This window comes from Chaetura pelagica, unplaced genomic scaffold, assembly GCF_000747805.2.
Source record: "Chaetura pelagica isolate M959 unplaced genomic scaffold, ChaPel_1.0 scaffold138, whole genome shotgun sequence".
NCBI classification, from domain to species: domain Eukaryota; kingdom Metazoa; phylum Chordata; class Aves; order Apodiformes; family Apodidae; genus Chaetura; species Chaetura pelagica.
This window is the reverse complement of record NW_009954215.1, coordinates 3,668,448-3,687,893: the sequence shown is the minus strand read 5'-3', so window position 1 is coordinate 3,687,893 and position 19,446 is coordinate 3,668,448. Positions and strand designations below refer to the sequence as shown.

General features: G+C 42.5%; 1 protein-coding gene across 4 annotated transcripts in view; it reads right to left on the bottom strand.

Annotated features, from left to right (window-relative positions):
• Positions 1-2,581: 2,581 nt before the first annotated feature.
• Positions 2,582-19,446, bottom strand: part of POLR3E (polymerase (RNA) III (DNA directed) polypeptide E (80kD)) — a 24,993-nt gene continuing 8,128 nt past the window's right edge. For 2 of the 4 annotated variants that reach the window (XM_010003245.1, XM_010003248.1), the window contains 11 exons: positions 19,102-19,146; positions 18,926-19,017; positions 18,036-18,156; positions 16,443-16,524; positions 14,162-14,221; positions 12,986-13,143; positions 12,638-12,702; positions 10,564-11,060; positions 5,881-5,958; positions 4,811-4,936; positions 2,582-2,756 (listed from right to left, as the gene is read on the bottom strand). In XM_010003245.1, coding sequence (XP_010001547.1) covers positions 2,700-2,756; positions 4,811-4,936; positions 5,881-5,958; positions 10,564-11,060; positions 12,638-12,702; positions 12,986-13,143; positions 14,162-14,221; positions 16,443-16,524; positions 18,036-18,156; positions 18,926-19,017; positions 19,102-19,146 — 1,381 coding nt within the window. In that variant the 3' untranslated portion in view covers positions 2,582-2,699. The remainder of the gene's footprint in view (positions 2,757-4,810; positions 4,937-5,880; positions 5,959-10,563; positions 11,061-12,637; positions 12,703-12,985; positions 13,144-14,161; positions 14,222-16,442; positions 16,525-18,035; positions 18,157-18,925; positions 19,018-19,101; positions 19,147-19,446) is intronic. The other 2 variants (XM_010003247.1, XM_010003249.1) reach the window with 2 other exon arrangements.

The window sequence follows — 19,446 nt, the reverse complement described above, 5'->3', positions numbered from 1 at the left end:
CATATTCTGCTGAAAACAGGGGACCACATTCTTGTCAGTCTTTTTCAACTCCCATATGAATAATAATTTATATGCATTAAAGTTTAGAAAAACAAGTAACATGGAGAAGTATGATTTTTTTAAAAAACTGCTTCAAAGTGTGAAGAAAACAAAGACTAAGAAACTAAGGGGCTGGTGAGGCACAAGGAAAGATTACATCCTTCTCCTTACAAAGGGCCTAATAGTTTAATTGGTCAGCTTTTTTTGGGACTCAACATTGCCTGTCTGAGCTGCTGCAAAATAAAAAATAGTTAACACAGAGTGTTGGCAACTTCTCAGCTTTAGTTCAACTGCTGCTTTTGCAGTTCTGTCTGCCTTATGTTGTACCCTGTTAAGCTTGTGTATAGCTGTTCTTCAGCTGCAGTATTAAAACTTAATTCAGTGGGAGTTTCTCCAATACATGTATTGCATTCTGAAAATTATTTAAAAATGGGAATCTGAATCTTGTATGTAAATAATCCAATCAAGCTATATATGTAACTAGTAATTATGCCCATCTGTGCCAAACAGGAAACAAACTTGGTACAGTTGGCACCTGCATTATCTAGTCTTGCAATCTTTCCTGTGTAGCTCAGATGGAGTTTCCATTAAATTTGTATTTTAAAAAGGTTACACTAAATGGAAAAGTATAGACCTGTCTGGGATAGAAATCCATGGGGAACTAAGTTTCTCCTCATTGTTCTGGTGTTTGTTAGTGCTGCTAAAAAAGGATGGGGGGAGGGAAAAAGGCAGAAAAGCTGCTTTCCTGCCATCAGGTTACTGTACTGTCATGGTTTCCTTAACACTTGGATCCTCATCACTGGGAGGTCTGCCCCAATTCAGATCCTGGAAAGCAGTAACCTTAAATGAGAGAGGCATGGCACTGTTAGTCACAAATTATTTACTACTAATATTCCTCACCACTTTATGGGAATGGGGATCCACACCTGCTGGACCAGGAGACATGTAAAAGCAATTCAGAATCTTTTGTTAAATAAGTGATGTTCAGTGGTTTATTACTGTTGGCTAATTTAGAGCACTTTCATAGATACAATTTTTATGTTTTAAAAGTATCACCAATTTTCTCAATTTCCACAGAACTTGATTTTTCTGTAATGTAGCTTCTCCTTGGCTACCTGTGCCATTGCTAAGCTCTGGCTGTACTGTACTTTAACACTAAACTGTACATATTGTGCAATAAAAAACTCCAAGGCTGGGTTCTTGTTTCATAATCTGACTGTGGCTTTACCAGGGAGCAGCTTTATAGATGCAGCCATGGGTAATGCTGTACTAGGGAGATGTCAGCCATGGGTGCATGCAACTGACCAAGACAAAGGCTGCCTGTACTTAAAATGCCTCCCAGTTACATTAATGGACTTAATAAACTACTCTGGAATATTAATTAAGGTAGAATTTTAGCAGTTTAAAAACATACACTTTCCAGAGAACTGTGAAATGCCATTAAGTATGGGAACAATACTCTTAGCCAGTCTTATCTGGATTAACTACCTTAATCTGCTTAGTCAACAACTCAGTCTTTTCTGAGTGTAAGTAGATGAAATTAATAGAATCTCCTTTAACTTTACATGTGATGGAAATTATAGCCAAGAACACAACCAGTAAAGTAACCAGTAACAGTAGGATATTCCTTATCTTATTGCAGCTAGGTTTCAGTAATAACCATGCAACAGGCTTTTGCTTGACAGCTACCTCTGCCTACCCCTAAAGAATATGATGCAAGCAGAATCATGTAAAGCAGTTTAAGAGGCACTATCTACCTCTAACCTCTGCTAAAACATTCCTGACCTTTCCTTCCTCTGTAAGCCTTCAGCCTATAAGAGGACCAGCTGCAGTTTCCATTTCTTCTTGGACAAACACAACGCAGGGTAGAATTGACCTTAGAGATAAAATTTTATTAGAAAAATTACATAAAATAGATGTTTTACATTGTTGCTGTGTGCTAACTACAGCTGGATGCCTTCCAGAGGGTGCACTCTGTTACTTACCTCCCTGTATTTGCACACAGCAATGCAAAAAATCCCTCCAAAAAACCCCACACCAATAAAAGAAATCCAGTAGTTGTTCCACATTTCAAATGTAGGTACTTTTCCAAACAACTCATTTCACAGACAACAGGTGAGAACAATTGCTATGTAGTACAGAGTTAAAGACAGTGATTCTGTTTCCCCCCTCCCTGGCCTTACATTTCCATGAACACGACTACCTTCTCTTCACAAAGAGGGCTGCAAGGGCTATTAAAATGCTCAGACTGAAGTATGAGCATCTAGGTATTTAACAAAACCCGGGATGTTTGTAAACAAATTTAATTTATTGGCATTACTTACAAAATAAAGTATTAGACCATGATTTTCCATCATGTCTGTGTCAGTATATTCTTTTTATTTTCATAATGAAACAGAAGGAGAATTGAAATACATGAGAAATCCCCGATTAATCAAGCTGCAGACAGGGTCCCAGGCTGCCCTCCTAGCTGCTCCTGCAAGCACGTGTGTGGGGATGTCAGGGACCCTCTGTCTGCAATGTGCCCCCACTTGCCCCCAAGTAGGTCAGATCCTGCCCCAGGCTCCTGCGGCCACGGCATCGCTGTCCGTGCCGCCTGCTGCAGGGCTCCTCTTTCATCCTGGAGATCACCTGAAGTAAAGAAACCGCAACCACCGCTGTCAAGACTGCACCGTCCCCTTAAGATACCACATTCCACCGTAGCTCACACAGCAGTCCTGGGGAGAAAGGGAAAGTCTGTAAGGCCATGGGAACCACTGTGTGGCCTTGGGACAAGAAAGGTGATCAATAACAAAGTCTCGACAACAAATCCAGAGCAGCAGGTTATCCCTACCCTGAAGGCCATATAGCTTAAATGAAGATGACAAACACAAGACGGGGTGAGGTGAAGAGGCCACAAGGAGGATAAACAATGTGATGGGCAGCAAGAAATTGGGAAATCTTGGGATAAATGATGGGCATCGTGCAGAAGCCAGTTTAGGAAAGGTTGCAGGGAGGCGTAAGGACAAGGGGAACAAGGGGTGAACACAGGCTGAAGCTCAGGCGGAGAGACTCGTGTGAAGGCAGTCACCAGATCTGAAGCCTTCTAAGAAACATCCTATGATAATGGGCAGTCAAACCTCAGAACTGCACTTCAGTGTTCTGACCACACGTCTGCTAAGCTGACAGCCAGTGTGCACAGAGCAAAGGAGTTCAGTGAGTTCTCTTGTTGCTCATTTTCTTATTTCCACTAGATGAGCACCAATTATCTTGAGTTCTCATCTCATGGCTTCACTTTCTACTGCTCCCACCCTCCCATTCCGGTAATTCAACACAAGCTTAAGAACTGCTACAGAACTGATGCTGTGGAACATAAAAAGTATCTTTTTCTTAAGTCTTGGCCTCGCACATCACAAGAACAAATTAAGTGTGGAGGCTAGAAAGAGGGTTTGCAGACTCAATCTACAGATGCAGAAATACAAACTCTGTCAGTCTGTTCCTCTGTGTATAGAAAAGGAGCACACACAGATGGGGAAATAGGAGCCAACAAATCCAATTTCATTCAAAGAGGAATCCAATCTCTTGTGATTTAAAGAAGCCAGAGAATTTACCTATTTCATTAAATCATACTTCTGACATTTCTTTCAGAAACAATTTCACTCACTTCTGTGACAAATGTATTCAAGATGATGAACACAAGGCTGGTCACACAATGGCTTAGTGGATTACATAAAAAGTTTTTTCCCAGTATTTAGAGAAAGGCATTTTTTTCCAGAAATATGTTACTTGTTGAATAGCAACAGCATAATAAAAAACTAATGTCTAGATGTTCCAGGAGAGCTGATATTTGAGCTCATCTAGTCAGTTGACAAACCTCCCAGCACAGGCAAGCCACATGAAATACTGTCAAGCAGGCAGACATGTCTGAGCTTATTTTAATTCTAAGAAGACCAGGTTCTTTCAAGCAAGACCAGTTTGCTTATTATCACAGCAAGAGATCTGTAATTTTTCAAATACACTATTATTCTGTTTCCAGATCCCAAAGTAATAAAGTACTTAACCACTTGTCTTATTGAAGTGGGTGACAGTGAGCAAAGGCCCAGCAACAATGATTAAAGTATTAGCTGGCAACTTTCTACTTAGCTGTCCTGCATTGCTTTTAAAACTTGTCAATCATGGCCTGTGTAGTCCATACTCTATACCTTAAACTTCTTTAGCAAGTAAATGGTGCACCTTCAAAGACAGAGATGAAAGGATTCAAATAAACATTCACAATGAAATGTGTTAACTACTACTTTGCCTGCTTGTTTTGGCTCGGGTTTTGCTCCCTACACTTCTGCACGTCCTACTATAGAATAAAATGTGTTTCTTTCTGAATACGTGGGAGTTGTGCTCTTCAGCATTGAACAACAGCAGTAAGTCAGTAAACTGTAAAACCCTCCCACATCCCTCATGTTTAACACACAATACCTAAAATAATCTCAGAAGTATCACATTTACTACACTCTTACTCTCTGCTGGTCCAAGATGACAAATAAAGATTCTTGCAATAATGCAAAAAATACCATGTGAGTCAAAACCATCACTCCTTGAAGAGAAAGAAGGTAGAGTGAAAAAAGTGTATTTTTAAAAAAAACAAGTTGAAAACCAGGCTCTGTCCACTCTTAAAAACAATTGCTCTAGCATCCTTATAATTTGTCAGTTCAAGGTAAAGTATGATCCTTTGCTCAATCCAAGCATAAAAAAATTCCTGTATTAATTGGATCAAACCCACAATGGAACAGAAACTTACCTTTAACACTCTATCCACCTCCTGCTTGTTTAGATCTTCTCCACATTCTTGACTCAGCTGGCTCTGGATGACATTCCTGCGCACTCGATAGTTTTTCGAAAAGATTTCAAGCAAGACTTGGCGATGCTTTAAATGAAAAATATTGTAAATAGAAAAAGAACAATTATTCCTATATTTCTGTGTATCAAAGCTGTATGTGCCTTAGTCTGTACAAAACATTAACTGGACTTCTTTAAGTGAAACAAAAATATTAAGTGAACATTCGTCCTTCATAATCCTGAAACTGTCCCACATACGTCTGCTCTTCAGCAGCGCCCAAGGCTCTGAGGGATCTGCAGGGCTCTCCTCTCCATGCCCTGTGGCTACACCTGCATGTGTCCTGGAACCTGGGGCACCTCCAAAGCTGTAAGATGCTGAAGAAGGGCCTGCAACATATTCCTCTCAAGTGCTTCCACAGGAGTTCACATGGTCCTCTCCAGCCAGGAGGCTGGGCACTATTTTCTTTAGAGCAATGCGTGAGTCCTTCCTATAAAAATTTGTTTAGATCATGGACACAGGAACTACATTGTCCATCCACGTTTTGTTCGGCACCTTCTCTTTCATTTCATTTACTCTTATAGCAATTAAAAGATCAGGAGATGCTCACATATGCTGTAATCATTTCCTATCCAATGTATAAACAGATACATGGGGTAACAACATCATGTCACTGGTTAATCTTGCATTACTATTGAAAGGGCAAAAAGAATTGGACTGGATCCTGGTGCAAGATCTGCATGGGAGAACCTTTTCTCTTGACTGGTTCAAAATTATTTGTATTCCACTGAGCTGGTTACTGACATGTATTACCAATGTATTACGTGTCTGTCCACACCTTGTCTTGACACAGCAATGACCACCCTTTAAGCTAAGAGCTTACTCTCACCTGGAAATAGGTTTGTATTACCAACTGGACACTTCCAATAGGGAAAAAGGAAACCTACCTGCTGTGCCACTTCCAGAAACACAAATTCAAGCAATGCCAAATGCTCAATGAACATATAATTGGGAATGTCACTTATCATCTTTACCTGGTCGTAAGTGTCACCAGCCTCCCAAAGCGCATAGACCTTTAGTTCATCTGGCGAAGCAGCAGTCTGTGGAGGAAACTGAGAACAAGAGGCTGTTAAAAATAACCATCCATTTAATGAGTTCTGCTTAATGATTCCATGATACAGTATCCCTGGACACCTATTACTGAATAAAAAATGTCATTACTGTGTAATAAGAACTGCTGAAACAATGTCTCTCTCATTCCACACCTGAAGGGGTAACTTTGCTCTGGCAGCTCAGGCATGGCCTGTCCAGCAGCCATGGGGCAGACCACGATGACTTCAACAGGAACATAATCTGTATCAAACCTGTCCTGCTGGGTGATCCTGTGGCACACAGACCCCAAATTAATGAGGGGTTAACTATGCGCCAGGGAATGGGATGAGCACTGTGGCACCCTGATGTGTGCCTTGATATGCCCAAGCCATGTTTGACTAATGCTTTTGATCATGGTGGGGTAATCAGCACCAGTGCCATGGGCCCCATCTGGCACTCCACCAACCAGTTCAGGGCTTTAAAAGGGAACTGCTGGCATACTGGGACTCGGAGAGTTTTGCATTGGGACAGTTTCCCCTTGGACAGGGGACAACCACCATATACCACAAGAGCCCCTGGCTTGGGCTTTAGCCAGTATTTCATGGCAAGATGTCTCATTTATCCTGTCAGCAGTGTTTGCTTCCACATGACCCAAAGCAGTGTTCAACTGAGAGCACCAGGGTCAACTGAGAGACCAGCACTGCAGGGTCTTTCTGGAGGTTTTCACATCTACAGGGGCAGGTTTCAGAGAATCAGACTATCTTGTATTTATGTGCTTCACTAATCCCAAGTCAGTGTTACTGACAAGCACTGTGCTTCTGCTGTATTTGTCATCTCTGTTTTGGGGCAGACTACAGGACTCCAGAAGACTGAATGCTGATGGACCAGACACTTGCTCATTTTAGGCTAAAAAAATAATAATAAAAAAAATCAAGTGTTTTTTTTTGGTCTTTTTTTCCCCATGTGCCAAGCTACAGAAATATATGTTTTTTTTCTGAGGCAGAGGCCTCACAGCCCTGCAGACAGAAAGGAACACAACTGCCTCCCCTCCATGTCCCAGATTCCTAAAAAAAATAAAACACCATCCATTTGCCTTAACATTTCCCCTTGGAGAAGTGACTAATGAGCAATGCTGGAATGTGCCTTCACTCCTGACATGTCTCTTCTTGCCTGTCACTAACAATGTTTTCCTTGCTAACTGCCTAGATGACCTAAATCAATCACCTTTGAAAAGGTAACAAGCCAGTCCTGATTGTTACAGTACCCCTCAACCCTGGCTTCTGATACAAAACAAATCTTTCTTCCCAGGCTCCCTCACACCACCCCAAAAGATCTGTGCATCACAGAGTGAAATATCAACCTTTCCTTTCAGGCTTTGCCTCTGATCTTATTCCAAAGGGGAAGAGTTTTTTCCAGCAGGAGCTGCCTGGTGGGATTAGAAGCTTTGGCTCTCACGTTGGTCCAAATGGATGGACTAAAACAAGGTTCTACATTTTGTTTAGAGCCAGGATTCAAGCTATCAGGCTTGCAACACCTGATACAGTTCCCTTCTCACAAGGACACTTGCTTTTGAGAAAGAGTATCTCTGGCATGCTTTCAGCACGGATAAAACCAAATACTTCAGCTTTAGTCCAGAAAAAAAGCTATAGCAGGAAAGGCAAAACACAGGGCATGGGGAGCCACAAGCTGCCTTGCTCTAAGAAAGTCACTCAACACAGACCCGGAGTGCAAACTCCAGCCTCAGCTGCATGTCTGAAATGCAGCTGTGCTTATGTGGCTATTCTGTGAGGAAACAGCTTCCAAATTGACATCATAGGTATTCAGAAAGAAAAATGCACAGAATCTCTCCTCTTGTCCAGCCTTACTCTGCAAACTATTTCAAGCACTGGTGCCAACAGCAGCCTGCTCGCTTGCTGCTGTCCTACAGCCTGACCACAGGAGTGGGAAATGCCATCAGGAACTCTGAGGAGAGACATGCCACTCCAAATGGCACTCCTTTACCATTTTATGTTTGTTTTCTTCATCTCTCCAGCCTCACCTTGAAACAGGTCTCCACTCCCTTCTTTAGAATATTTGCTCTGTGCCCCTCTCTGCTCTAAGGCCCTAGAGCTAATGGAGGGCTTTTAAGAGATGAATTGCTGCCCAGGTTCCCAGAGCTGCTACATTAGAACACAAACTCTCAGGGAGGAGCCCTTGGCTTTGGGATGTGTCTCACTCAAGCACTGGGAATGTCCTAAAAATCTGCTGCTGCCAGGCAGCTGTGCGTTACAGCTAAACCAGATAGAAAGGGGCTGAGTCTGCCAGAAAAAAACTTATCAGCTGGAATAATCCTAGAGGTAAGCTGTTGAGCTTACCTCTCCGGGAGCCTGGCATCAGCACTAGCCCAAAAGGCTCCCAGCAAGCACAGGGCTGCATTCCTCTCCTGTTACCCTAGCCAGACAGGATGCCAACAAGTTACATCATTTCCTGAAGCCTCAAAAATATCTTCAAGATTCAGGCAGAACCTTGCCACTCCACGGACCACGGGAAGGGAGCCAAACACCCCTCCACTAGTCGGCAGGAAATAGGTGCAGATACTCAGGAGATTCCTGCGGTAAGGCTTCCCGGGGGGCTGGACACAGGCTTAGCTCTGGAGCCCTGTGCTGTGCCAGCTGAGGCACCCTCTGCTCAGCCCTCCCAGGGCAGCACCAGCCACTGCATCCCAGCAGGAGCCGCTGGTTTTTTGTGCGCTTTCCCCTCCCCCTTGAGGATGCTACAAAGCACAAGCAAGCACAGCACCCTGCAGGCGTCCCCAGGGCCTCCTCTGCAGCTGGAGTGGCATCTCTTCTGGCTCCCCACAAACACTGTTATCTCATACCCCGGGTGCTTTATAATAAATCTTGCACTCCCTTGCTAAGGTTTCAACTGCCCTTTTCAGCAACACGTTTTCTTTAATAAGGCAACATGCAAGCCAAGAGTGTGTTCACCCCTCACGGAACATCATATTAATTAGCTAAGGTCATTGATTTTTATCACCAAAGCACTTTCAATTACAGAAAACTAATGAGCACCTATGAAATTCCATGCTAAACAACTCCAGGTTTCCCTGAGCTCAGGCGATCTCATTGGGTTCTGACAAAACTGTCCAACGGAACAATCACCAAAATGTATGAGCCCATGCAAAGTGTAAAACCAGCCCTGGTACCTTTGCTATCTGCACAGAGCATCAGGGGGATGCTTGGGGGTAATGATTTACATTGCTGATAATAGTACAGGCTTATACAGGCTCCTATATAAGAACTCAAGTTTTGCAGTTAATTCTGGCTCAGAACTTAAACTTCCAGCAGACCTACAGCAAGAGAGGTTCCAGTGACCACCTGCACAGCTCTGCAGGTCTCCTGTGACAGGGTCTTCCAGGCTGAAAGAAGTTGACAACCACCTCTCTTCAGGAACATTTTGATTGTTGTTTGTTTTTTTTTTTAAATCAACTATCCCATTTTCATTTCTCACAGCCTTTAAGCAAAGAGTGGATGGAACAATTTCTAAAATCCCAAAACTTCCATAGCAAACAAGTCCCAGTCCCAAGTAATAGAGCAACAATGAGCTCAGCTATTTACAATTGGCATGGCAAATATATACATTACAACATCAAAGGAGCCTAGCCAGCTCTGAGAGGCAGCTCCAGCCAAACACTACCCCACGACTTGGAAGCTGTGGTGAGAGAAAGCAGAAAGTACCAAAATTGGTGGTCTCCCTAGTGGCATTTCAAGTCCGTTACTTGGTTCTTAGGTGCCACATAATGTACTTTGCACATGACTGAGCAAGTTACTTCTGCCCCTCCGTAGCAACCTTTATTCCTTAGCTGCATTTCAACTCCCACACTCCAGGCTCTCTGTTTCCACCCTACCTGCTCTTTCAAGCAGTTCATATGTGTCTTTTTCTCTCTCCTCAAAGGCAGGTGGCTCCCAGCCTCCTTCTGGTTGCAACCCAATCAGTACTGCCAAGCATATTGTAAAATTAACTTCCTTTTAGGCTTTTTCCCATGATGTCAATTACTTTTCCTTTCCTAAGCAATCTGCTGGCACACAAGCTGGGCTCTGCCTCACACAATCACATGTCATTTTCATAAAGACAAAAAAACAAAGACACCTCTGCGCAGTCTAGGAGGAAAAGGACTGACCCAAGAAACCTGCTGCAGACATGGTTTGTTGCTTCCAGGAGGACTCTGCTGGGTGTGCCTTGCCCTCCCAGGCTGTCAGTGCCACCTTTCCTCCCGCAACTGTATCTCTGTCCATGAGAGAAAGAGCTTGTTCAACTCCAGAAGAGTTGATGGGAATCTGGGACTGCCTTAGATCACTTAATTGGAGGAACTTGGGAGCATGAGTCACTGCAGCCCTACAGATTGGCTGCTGAAACAGAGCCTTGAAGACAACCAAGCTCTGCAGCACACCACAGAGCAAAGAAAGCAAACTGCAGGGCCTGCCAGACAAACCTCCAGCACCTTCAACATACCCAATACCGGACAGTTACTCCAAGCACATCTGTTCTTCTGGTCCACCAGTACATGATACAAACACTTCATAGTTCATTTAACTCCTCCCCCAGTCCCCCATCCCCCAAGTACACCAAGGAAAAACCATACTTACAGGCACCAAAATCTGTTTGCAGCCAGTGTCCAACACCATGTCCTGTAACATTTTGTCCGAAATGCCACTGAACAATGTATGTCCTGGAGGCAGACTGGCTAAGTGAAGGTTAAATAACCGTTTAAGCTCACTCAGGGTCAGCACAAACTGTTTCTTAAATGTTGAGGACACAAATGCCTTCAGTTCTTGGGCTACCCGGTCAATACAGGCTCCAGGCAAGTGGCCATTTAAAGAGTCCATCGAGTCCTCCTCTGCATGGAGGCCGTTGACGATGCCGTTGTTCATGCTCTCATAAGCTGAGGTATCCATTGGCTCCTCATCACTCACAGGCTCCTCTTTAATATGGATATTGGAAACATCCATCTTGGCTGAGGTGTCGTTTGATTTAATCTCTGCCTTTTGCTTCTGTAACTCCTTCTCCAGCTGCCCATAGTTCTGCTTTACTTTTGCTTTAGCCATGTTGACTCTCTGCTCCCCAGAAACCAGCAATGGATGAGCTAGTAAGAAACAAAAAATAATATAAATTATTATTACAATAAAGGGCTCCAGTCTTGCAGAATGTTTCCTGAAGGGCTCATAGTGAAATAAAACCAAAAAACATCATCTCCTTCTGAAATCTAACGCATAAATACTGTTTGTTGATTAGATTTTACTTTAGTTCCAGGGGTTTTTAATGTTTTTCTTATTGATTTTGGTTTTGTTTGTTGTTGTTGTGTTTGGATTTTTTTGGGGGTGGGAAAGATAAGTGTGTCTGTTTGGTGGGGTTTTTTTAAGATAAACATGTTGACAATGGTAAACCAGATACCTGGGGAAGTATGTTCCAGTCAAGGAACATCAAGCAAAGACCAAGTGCACTTGTTCACTTTCTAGTGCCTTTTCAACAAATCAGGAAACCAGGATATAGACTACTTATCCATCTCTACTTGGCAGCCAAATGCTTCTTTGCCCAACAACTTTTATATTTTATTTTCTTTTTTTTGAGGAACTAGTGGCTGGTGGCACCTGCTGCATTAAGTGCCAGAGCCAGCACAAGGGTGTCCTACAGGTACAGGAAGGACAGTGAAGGGGTTAACCTTCCAGTTCCCGTAAACCTGGACACCCTTTTAGCATGGGATGCACAGTATGAAATTCTGAGACCCTCTTCTTATTATTCTTACCCAGTGATGGGAGAAAGGGACACTAGGGAGTCCTTTCCCTTGCAATCCTGCACCCTCCCGTGGCCTCTCCACACCCAGCTACCCAAAGGTGTGTTGGCAGCAGGAGTCCAATCTCAATGCCAAGGGAAGGAGTGCTGTGTTTAAGGCAGATGCATGCACAGCATGCATACTGTTATCTTCTCTGCTGTTAGGCTCACTAATCCTCTCCAAATAACCCAAGATCTAATCCTTCCAAGCAGATCAGAAGACAGGTACTGAAATGGATTCATTCGCTCGTTTGTCAGTTCTTCTTATACTCTTCATGGGCTCCAGTGTCTGGCAATGACCCAAATGCCCAGTTGAAACTCTCTGGAACCTCAAGTTTTCACCATTTTTTAGTATTATGAAGCAGCTACTTTAATATTCTCACTGGCATCCACAGTGGAGAAGGATGTCAAAAAGAGACAATTTCACACCACCTTACAGCCCCCTGCCAAACACATTCTTCATTATTTGCTCAGCCCTCAGGCACACCACAGAGAGCTCACTGCATATTTGGGGAAATACAAAAATCACCTCAGGAACATTACCTTGCAAACTGAAGGGTGAGAATTACTTGTGTACTGACCCTGTCCTCTCCTCAGGAGAAGTGGATAACAGAACCAGCTGATTTTTTGCTATCAAATAGCAGGTTGCCAGTGGCAGGGAAACCTTCCTGCTCTGCAACAGTAAACTTGTGTCACCCCAGCACCAGTGATGTCAGTAAAGACCAAGGTCTGTCTCAAATAATATAGGAAGTCACAAGAAAGGGAAAATATTTTTTAAACATCAAGACCAGTCCCCACCACGTTCAAAACTAGAGAGGAATGCCAAAACATCACCCAGGAATATGGAGGGATGCATGTGCTTCAAGATGACTCAAGCCCAATTCCATTTACCTGATTGTGCCTCTTGTTTCTTTGGTGTCAAGTGCTCCTTTAGGAGATTATAGACCTTTTCTAATCTAAAAGACAAAAAGAAAATACACCAGGAGAGTTTCAGTTGTTACACTTGTATGCAGCCATGCCAGCTTTAGCCAACAGCTTGAAAACTCTGTTTCTCCAGGGAGCCAAGGAACAGGAATGACCTGAATGACAGTGACACCCCATACCACACCACTGCCTGGTGACTGAGGGGGAAACCTATCAGGTAATACAGATCAAATTATCTATCAAAGTCTACAGAGACTTTGCAAAAGATAGTTCTCAGGTTTTAGTTTATTCTCCAAAATAAAACAAGTAATTTACTTGGCCTGAATGCCCATCCACAGCATATGTTGCCTCTGAACTATATCTGGATGCTTCTTAACAAAGTCTTCATCATAAGGGAGCATGAACTCCCAACCTTTGTTTATTCTTGCCACAGACATGTGCTCTAGGAAGTCTTTCACATCTTCTGGGCAAAGCTAAAAAAAAAAGAAAAAGCTTAAATAATACAGAAGTCAATTTACATAGGACATATGCAGCCATGCAGCAATGGGCATTGCTCCATGAGGCTGGAGGAGCTGGGCTGATGTGGTATATATGGGGCACCTCTAAGAATACACACCCAGCTAAGTCAGAGATACTCATCCCTCTCTGCAGCACCAACACTTCACACAATGTTAAAAGCACAGGACTTCAGAGAGCAGTGCTGATTAATCACCTGACAGCCAAATAGCTCGTGGCAAGTTTTGTGAAGAAAAGGGAGTTTCCAAACTGAGATGAAAAGACTATTATGAAGAGAAACACATTCTACAATGTTAATCTCATTCTAGAGCTGCAGGTCAGACATGCTGCACCCACACATGCACAGCTTTTAAGCCACATAACATCTTACATTCCAAAAATAGATGGTCTGTGCATAAACTGATGCGTGTTTTATTATTTTACTGCATTTTAAGGAAATTATTTTTTTGTCCTCTTCATATTTCTCACTGATTTGCCAGTTTTAACAGAATCTTCAGGTGTCTGAGTTATTTTAAAGCTTTTCTTCCATACTGACAACTGGCAAATACCAAGAGAATAGCTGCTCTTCCGTAACACACTCAGAGTAGCTTGAGTGGAGTTTACAACCACTCATCTGCCTTGGAGCACCATCAGTCAGCTTAATTCAAACTGCATCTGGCTCTGACTGAAACAGATGAGAGGACAAGACGCATTCCAGTGGCTCAGCTACAAGGACAGTCACATCCTGTGGAGTCGTGGTAACTGTGGGAGCTGCTCAGAAAGTTTCTAAAAAGATGAAGTATCTATACCTGTTCCAAAGTGAGGGCATGCCTGGTGAGCAACACTGCAAGTCAGCAGTAATGCAGACACTGAACCTGAGAAAAGGCTTGCAGCAGCATCCATTACCGACCTACAGATAATGTCCAACACTTATCACCAACTTTTGATTTAGGAAAAAAAAAAAAAAGAAAAAGAAAAAAAAAGAAAATTACTCACCTTTGTAACTGCTGCCACTTCCTTTCTCACAACCCAGCGGTCCTGTGTGAACTTCCACATCTAGGAAGGGAACAAAGGAGAAAAATCTAGTAACTTTATTCAGCAGTTGCTTTACTGAAATTCTAGTAACGACCCTGTTCAACAATATTATCAGAAAAATGGAAACCTCATTCCTTTCAAGAATGTGGAAGTAGGTGATTCTCAGCCAGGCAGTGCGAAAACACATTCTTGCCTCTTCTACCCTCAGATGGCCATGAACATAATATGAAAATCTTCAAGAATCCATGGCCTGCCTTGTTAACTTGTTACTACAAAAGCTACAAAGAATCTCTGGAAGTCAAACTCCATTTAGCTTCCAAGAAATAAAATAATAACATAATATTTACTGCAGTGATGCTGGGATTCTAGAAGTCACGCCTGAGCCTCAGCTTCTCACATACCTGATCATCAACCTAAATAAACTCTTAGTCCAGTTCTGTTACTGCAGAAGGAGCCTGTAGAGGCTGATGCTTGTTGCCATGCTGCAGCACACAGCCCCCTAGGGAAGTGCCTGTTCCATTCTTCAATGCACATCCCAGTCACTTACAATTATGTTGAGATGTCATTCACATACTTGTCCCAAGTTAATGGAAAAGCTCTGCAGAGCAGCTCCTAAGGTCTAACATCCAAAGAGGAAGCTTCTGACAATGGCCTAAAAGGATACATGAGGACTTGGGCAGAACACTGAACACGACCTTTGACTTCTTCCTGTCTCAAATAGACTGCAACCTCTTTTAGTCTGTGTATATTAATAATGTGTTGAAGAATTGAAAACCCAATTATTGCCCTTTTCTTCCTGCCCTATGACAGCCTCTATGCATCCTTCTCTGCCCCACAAACACACAAAACCACCACGCTCAGTTCAGGGCTCAGGGTATTTCTGTTTTAAAGCACAAGAAGCTGCAGTCCAAAGGAAGTAGATCTATCAGCTGTCTTGGCACACAGTTCTGAAGCAGCCACTTCTCATTAGGCCTCACCTAGGGCCAGTAGTACTAATGTCCTCTGAATTTATTATGTGAGAATGTGGGGAAAAAAACAGAAGCTTTCTGAAAAGACACAAATTACTTTTCCTCCTCCCAAAGTCCAGGTTGGAAGAGGGACACTAAAAGTCACTACTGGCCATAGATTTTTTTTTAACCTTATTAATTACTTTACACAAGTGTCCTGGTTTGAGATCCACTTCTCGTGCAAGGTATATTTAACATGATTCAAATTAAAATATTTTATCTTTACACCTTAATTGCTGTAATGCTACCTCTTACTTAAGTGAGTATGCTCATTCCTGGTCCCTAGAACTTTACACATGACATGTCACCTAATCTACTGTGTCCTAAAGACTTATGTCACTGGGTCACACCGGAATCCAGGTCTCCATATGGCAGTGTCTTGAGTAGACATCAAGACACAGTAAAAAGTCAGCTTCAATCACCATCAGTTTTAACTTACACTAGTACTGTAATATCCTCACAGCCTCTAGCACAGGGTGCTCCTATTCAGAGCTGCATCCCATACACAAACTTTGCGAACAAGGGGAACTGTCAAGTCTAATTGAGAAAACTGAAAGCAATGCACTTGTCAGCTTCTCTTTGATGGGGTGGAAGCTGAAAACTGACTATGAACTTAGGAACCACTTAGGAACACAATTCTTTCCATGGTTAGCAAAAATAAACACAATGTAGAGGTTGTTCCTTTTTGCTGTGGTTACGTGTGTGTTTACAAGAAATGTATTCATTCCAACTTCCATGTGCAGCTACTGCTCACAAAAGGTGCCTTGGAACAAAGTCCTTTCAATGATTAGCAGCTCTGGGGAATAAAGTCCTTTCTAAAGATCAACACTGCATGCTTAGGGAGCACAAGGCTTAGCCACACTGCCCTCCTGAGACCTCATGGTCCTGAGCCCACGGAAATAGATCCCGGATAAACAAGCACTTTATTATCCAGTCCTGGCATTTCTGTACGCTCCACATTGTGGGGGTTATGTGATAGGGGCTCTACAGCATGTATTAGAAAGGGATGAATATTGCTCATGACAGATGATCTGACCCTGCCAGCCAGCCATTGGACAAGCTACACCTACACTCCCATGACAAACTTGTGTAACAGCACTTTCAAGATTAAAGTACAAACAATTTCTTTGGAGGAAGCACCTTACTGCACTAGAGCAGCAGAGTTTTGCAATGTCGTGGCCTCTCAGGCAAACCTCATCTGCATTTTCCTGTAAAAAAAACAGTTTTCTACTTACCACAAAGTCCCTCCCCCTGCAGAGCACTTCTGCAGGAACTCCACTATGTGGACTAGAAGTATCTTTCGGGTAGAGGACATCACTGTTAATTAAAAAGGAAGATAGATTAGTTACTAGGTACTCCAGAAAAATGGCATTCGTGAAGATTAACATAACAAACACGTCCTCCCTGTTCTGCAGTTAAATTATACCTTTACCCAAAGCATAGTTTTCATTAAAGGAATTAATATTGATGGAATTACACCACTGCAATTACACTACTACAAAAGGGCTTACACCAGCAAAGCACAGCCTTGTGGCTAGCAGGTGCAACACAGGTACAAGCCCTGCTTTGTTCTTGCAAAGCCTATCCTCCTTTGTTTCAGGGTAAACAAGACCACAATGATCCTAAGAAAAGCTTAGCCTAACCTGGTACGCAGCCCTGGAGGCAGTATTTAGGCAAAATGCTGATGTATGGGCATAAAGGTTTTTTATTTCCTTCCCAGCAATCAAGAGCATAAGAGAACAATAATATAAAATGTCACACTCAAAAAGCCCTGAGACCAACACCACCCTGTGTCCCTGTCTGCTTGCAAGACCAACTGGATGACTCAAGACAACCCAGGTTCAAGATCTTTATCCTAACCAGGCCAAAGCAATGGGTCTCCTCTCCATTTAAAGCTCTGATGTATGCATGTGCTGTTGTGTCCAGCCAGCCTCCTCAGACTAGTATGAAAGAATCAGCTACAACATAAAAGCAATCTGAATGCTAATACACTGTCTTTTAACTTGCTTCCAGCTTCCTTCTGGAATGGCTGGGGGACAGCATGGAATTGTTTTAAAAGCTTCTTTACATTACTAATACAGGCTCGTTCACAAAACCAGAAACACATCATTCTAACAGAGTTGGACTGGCAGCTGGTGCCACCCATCTTAACACAGAGAGCTACTCCAGATCCTGCAGTTCTCTGCATGCAGTGCTCCACCCAGGTAAAAAAAAAAATTAAAAATTCATACTGCACTTTAGACTTCAATTCCCACTGGAATGCTTTATTCTAATAAACAGGAGGATGATACAAGATCCACTTCATGTGGTGCACTCAGTATCCCACACCTGATTTATTAAATGGTTCATGTCTTCTAGAGGGTAGCTTTCAGCTGACAAGAGCAGCATCCAGTGATTAATAGCAAGGTGACTACACAAAGACATTTCTTTGACTGAATTCAACTAAGAAATACTACAGCTGACATTGGTTTAATTTTCTGTCTGTGTATTTGACACTAATCTCCAGGACAGTCCTCTCACAAAAAAACACAGGTGAAGACAACATAAAAAAGCTGACATAACTCAAATGCAACTAGAGATTACACTGCTGCCTGGCCATCATTCTAGCTGGGGTAGGTACTAAGGAATTGTGCTTTAACATCAGCCTTCTGAATTTTTAGTATCTGACTGCACTAGAAAGCACCAAACGTTAAATCAAGATTTTACAGTATCACAAGTTAAGAATATGGCTACTCTGGAACACAAGGAAGACAGGTATATAAAATCCATTGTTCTGATTCTCTCCTTAAAGCAGACAACGACGTTCCAGTAACAAAGACGAGCCCTACCTCTTCACCACCCAGTTTCCCTGGACCAACATTGCCACCTGCTGTATACAGCGCAGAACTGCCGTGGAATCGGTCCCAGAGCCTAGTAAACTCATCAGATTTGCAAACGGCATGACCTTCACTGAAAGGCAAAATACACACCAGATGAAGGGTTTCTGCAATGCACGTGATACAGATACAGATGTATAAATCGAGGATACTATTATTTATGTTGAAATTCGTGGTCAAAGCTGTACTTAGAAAAAACCCAAAGTTCTACTAAGCCCTCCCCTGCACTACAGTCAGCATCAGTTCCAAAAATACCTGTTGGTGTTGCAGTGAAGTTAATGAGCTTAACTGGTCCCAAGTTAATGTATTAGTAACATTTCAAAAATTAAAAAATCTATGTCTTTGGTAATATTTGGACACAGATATCTGACAAGACAGTAAGTTCTTAAGGTAAAGTCCTCAGGATTTGCTCTCATCAGACAGTAACTCTGAAGAGACAAAATTAATTTCCCAGATGACTCATGAAGCCGTATGTATTGAACACTTCCCATAAAAGCTGAAGTGCAGACTGCTTCATTAACCTTCCACTTATACTTCACTCTCAGACCCCACATTTCAGGAGATACCTGCTGAAATAGATGAACCCAGAAAGCTATCATATTATAATTTATTCTAAGAGTAAGTTCACTGCAAACATACAGAGTACCAGCCAGATCTGCTGTTCCTGCTCTCCTCTGCACTGCAGGTCTTCTTAAGGAAAGGCTCAGGATATGGATTCTTCACAGAATCAGAGAGCCAGTAAGATTGTGGTGAGGTGACAGAGCAGTACTAGAAAAGGTACCTCATCTGAGACAATCAGAAGTCACAAAGTAAAGTGCAAATGTATTACAAAAGCTACAAACCATTCTTCATCAGGATCTTAATCTGATCAGCAAGGGGTAAAGTTCTCAGCTGGGCCATAGAAAGCACATTGCTTGGAGCCATTGGTTTGTCACTGCAGATAAACAAGCAGAGTTGCAGCCCATGAAAAAAAGCATCGAGCCAACATGGACTTTGAACATTCTGTACAAACACTTACTTCTCTTCCTCTATGCTTGGAGGCATCAGCATCATTAAATATTCACTAGAAAAAAAGAAAACACATCCTTAAAATGCTTGTCTTGGGATTTCCCACATTTAAGTACAGTTATTTTTTGCTTAGAGCAATCCCACTTTTGTGAATCTACAAAACAAACTGTAGACTGAAAAGAGCTCTCCCCTTTCCTCTCCCATCTTTCTGTGTAAATTCAGTACTAGTAAAAGCTTCTGTACAGAAGAGGTGTTCAAACAGAGGAACTGCAAGAGTAAACACATTAAACACAGGTACTGAGACACAGCATTACTGGGTCATATGAAGTCCTACAGAATGAGAATTGGGTCAGCA